At 40.0% G+C, this 4,105-nt stretch overlaps 1 protein-coding gene across 1 annotated transcript; it reads right to left on the bottom strand.

Annotated features, from left to right (window-relative positions):
* Positions 1-1,895: 1,895 nt before the first annotated feature.
* LOC106819940 lies at positions 1,896-2,797 on the bottom strand. The gene is made up of 2 exons (XM_014824507.1): positions 2,635-2,797; positions 1,896-2,287 (listed from the first exon to the last, which is right to left on the bottom strand). Exons 1-2 carry the CDS (start codon positions 2,795-2,797, stop codon positions 1,896-1,898), a joined length of 555 nt encoding a protein of 184 aa, XP_014679993.1.
* Positions 2,798-4,105: the final 1,308 nt, after the last annotated feature.

Raw genomic sequence — 4,105 nt, 5'->3', positions numbered from 1 at the left:
CGAAAAAATATAGTTGGGTTCACATAATAAATATATGACCGGACGTGTAGCCTGGGATCTTGGTGTCCGGTAACCGGACGTGTAGCCTGGGAGCTGGGCGTCCGGTAACCGGACGCGTAGCCACGGCCTAGTTAATTTATGTTATGTAATATTAATACTAAAATAATGAGGAATTTTACCTGGCTATACTTAGGTATGGGATAAAGGTAAGTGAAATACTATAACAATAACATATTTCAACACGATAAAAATTAATGAGAGAATCAAAGCTATTAATAACACGAGCAGTCTAGCAAACACTAATAACATTCTTCAAACACAAGCACCATACGGTGGCATAGGCATATATCACGGGTTTTACCCGATTTGTCTGGTACATCATAACACTCTTTATATTATAGAATCAGTAGTGAATAAAAACGGGGTAAATTTGAGGAATTTGAATATAATTTAGGTACTATCATTTTTTCGATTGTTATTTATAAACCTTAAGCTCAGAATTGTAAATGGAAAATATGCTGACGATATAGGTACACATATCGGCTAAGTGATACAATAGTAGTAGGTCTCAGGGGAGAGATAGTGAATATAGAAATAAGTTGTGGATATAGAAATCAGTTAACCCTAACCCTAACACTAACCCTAATCCTAACCCTAACCCAACCCTAACCCTATACCTAATTCTAAAATCAAACAAAATTAGCCAAAAATATTAAAAAATAAAATAAATAAGAGACAAAATTTGCCAATCAGAGCCGTCCCCTAGCGGATCACTATGTCTCCCCTGTGCAAAATTCATACAATAGTCATCATGCACAATCGACAATCGACAACCACAGTCACAAGGCAACAATCGACTGACGTTAGTTCACCACTGTTCAATGAAGATGATGATAATGATAATCATTATCATTATCATCATCTTCATTGAACAGTGGTGAACTAACGTCAGTTAGATGATGATGATTATGATGATGAGTATTATTATTATTATGATGATGATGATGATGATGATGATGACGACGACGACGATGACGATGGAAATTATGATGATGATGACGACGACGACGATGATGATGATGATGATGATGACGACGAATATGACGATGGAGATGATGATGATGATGATGATGACGACGACGATGATGATAATGGTGATAATAATAATGATGATGATGATGATGATGATGATGATGATGGTAATGATGATGATGATGGCGATGACGACGACGACGATGACGACGACGACGATGATGATGACAATGATGATTCAAAATAAAAACCGCCCCAATCACAAATCTATAAACCGCTAAACCACGAATTAAAAGCAACTAAAAATTTTCTACGTAAGTTTACTATAATTTCGTTATAATTGCGTGTTGACAACAGCAAAATGTTATGTTAATGTAAATGTGTGCAATGATAGTACTTATAAGCACCATCGGCCACTACGTAAATGTAGTGTTAAGTTTATACATGCGTAATTCGCAAACCTGTTTAAATGAGTAAATTAAAAGAAAGCATCAATTTGTATTTGCAATTTAAAATGCAATAGTATGCAAAAAAGCTATGCTTTATGTCAAATATGCAAGACGTAAATCAGAAACACGTGGTCATAAATATAGTAGGCCATCCANGATTTGTAAGTTTTGTAAATGAATAAATAAAAATATAATAAATAAAATAAAGAATTAAACGATAATAACTAAAAATTTAATATAATTATAGCGTAAATTAAATACCACATATGACGGACGCACTTAACGCGCGAAATTACAACACGCTAACCTCAAATAAACAACAACAACAACAACAACAACAACAACAACAACAACAACAACATATAAATAACAACCACACATAACAACGCTAGCTGACAGACGCCGTGATCTGATTCATGGCGAATATTCACAGGCGTAATTAGCCGGAGATCTCCTACCATTACTTTCATGCATCATCTTACCATTACACAATACGTGATCGTTTTCTTCTGCAACACCGGGTGTTTGAGCCCACGGTAGTGGGTGACACTCGTCTACCTGTCTTCCTGTAGCAGCCCACACCCATTGAGTCTCCACTGCGATGTCGTTGCCACCGGTCCACCAGTATGTTGGGAAATGAGCCGTCAAGAAATCGATTTCTCCCGGTGATTCCAGACTGACGAGGTCGGCTCCTATGCTGATGCAGTGGTCACGTGCCTCTTGCCAAGGCTTCGTGTTGAGTGTCTCAGTGTAGTAACAATTTCCACGGAATTCCACGAAGTCTGCAGGGCATAGTCCGCTGTTTACTGAAACATGGTTACCCCAATGTTAGTGATTGCTCAGGGAGTAAGTGTCCGGAATTGATTGTCCCCAGATGGCGGTAATTGTCCCGGGGGAATTGTCTGGGGTGTAATTGTCTCCGGAGGGGGGGGGGTAACTGATACAGTTATTTTAAATCAAACCAACAAAATGACAAAGTAATATAAAAAAATTAACAAAACTACAACCTCAGTTGAATAGTTTCAAGATAGTTTGTACGTTGTAGAGACGAAAACAAATATTTTAGTTCGAGTTACGGTTATTTTGTATTCCTGAGATCATTCACTCGCACACCTAAAAATAATTACAGCGCAATTGAAATATAATTACATACCTTTCGCATAGAAGTCATAGTTGTTATCGTAGTAAATTGTAGCGTTGACTTCAGTGTCTGCGTAGGCGCTCAACTCACAGTGTTTATGGGTTGCCGCGGTGTTCTCTATGTTATAACCGGTGCAGCCCGGGGTGCGGCCGCAAAAGAATGCGCACTGGGGCATCCTTCTGACCATCATCGTCTCAAGAAGACAACCTCTAACAGCTCCTCCCTTTAATTGGAGTTGATATTTTGCCGCCTGGGTACCACACGTCGTGCATAGCAGAACGAAAAGCAAAGTCAGCCAAAAACAGAAGCAGATATCGTAATTTAGTTTTCTGTTGATCGCTCGGCCCTGAAGACGACTCTTGCAGTACGACATGGCGTTCATAGTAATCATAAACATCGAATGCCCAACGTTTCTCGCAATGGTTTCTCTCACGTTCTCTTCGCCTGTCTGTCGGAAACACGTTGAACTAGAGAAACTAGAGCCAGAACCGACGGTGACGAGTTTACAATGACCAGTGATCTGCAGGCAAGGCGCAGCTAAGCCGCTCCGATCATGAAGGCATGCGTAGACAATACACCCCCCTCCCCCCATCGTGAACGTAATTAACACGCAAACCATGCCGACGCTGCCAACCAATCAGCGACACGTGGATTTCATGAACACGTGACGTTCAAACGCCGCTATTATGATCGCATTGATTCAGTACGTGTTACATGCTGATCGACTCTATATAACAACCACCGGTACTTATAATCTATCTATGTATGGGATCACGATAAGGATACGGGTAGCGATTTTAAGCTTGTTCTAAAAGCCGGAAATAAATAAATAGAATGCCGAGTAAATATATTTATATCGTTTAATACTTGCGAAGTTAGGCTGGTGAAGCGTAAGCAGTAATGCACATAGATAGATATTACCATAATGACATATTCATATCAAATAAATGTCAGATTCAATTTCAATGTCATTATTATTAACCCCTGGTACGTATTACTGGCCTTTCAAATGTACTGGAAACTAGCTAAATTACACAATCCATATTGGGCTGGCAGCAGTAGAGACACTGCACACTGGTCACGCAGTTTGGCTACCATTTATGATCTTGGATTCAATGATTCTCGGATTGATTATGATTCGAGACTGATCTAAACGGAGCATTGCGCACGGGGGATTACATGCGCTAACAGCGTCGGATGGCGTGAGTCAGCACATTTTACAACGCCGACACGGTGCACGCTATCAGGGGTATCTATCACGCTTCTCTGCGATAGAGAGAAACGATATAGCCTCGTATTTAAACCTTTTGTTTTTTCAACAAAGCCTGCATGCATTCAAACTCACGCATGGATACATGCACGTACACAGATACACACTACATACACGCAGGCACGCACATATGCACGGATACATGCACGTACACAGATACACACTACATACACGCAGGCACGCACATATGCACGGATACATGCACGTACACAG

The sequence above is a fragment of the Priapulus caudatus genome, unplaced genomic scaffold (assembly GCF_000485595.1).
Source record: "Priapulus caudatus unplaced genomic scaffold, Priapulus_caudatus-5.0.1 Scaffold5248, whole genome shotgun sequence".
NCBI lineage: Eukaryota > Metazoa > Priapulida > Priapulimorpha > Priapulimorphida > Priapulidae > Priapulus > Priapulus caudatus.
Note: the sequence above shows the minus strand (reverse complement) of the source record. Positions and strands in the feature narration are given on the sequence as shown.

Bases quoted from the DNA above. Each gene is read 5' to 3' on its own strand.
- LOC106819940 (XM_014824507.1), bottom strand. From the start codon at position 2,797: ATGCCCCAGTGCGCATTCTTTTGCGGCCGCACCCCGGGCTGCACCGGT. The intron at 2,288-2,634 runs GTATGTAATTAT...ACCATGTTTCAG, and splicing joins CTATGACTTCTATGCGAAAG to TAAACAGCGGACTATGCCCT.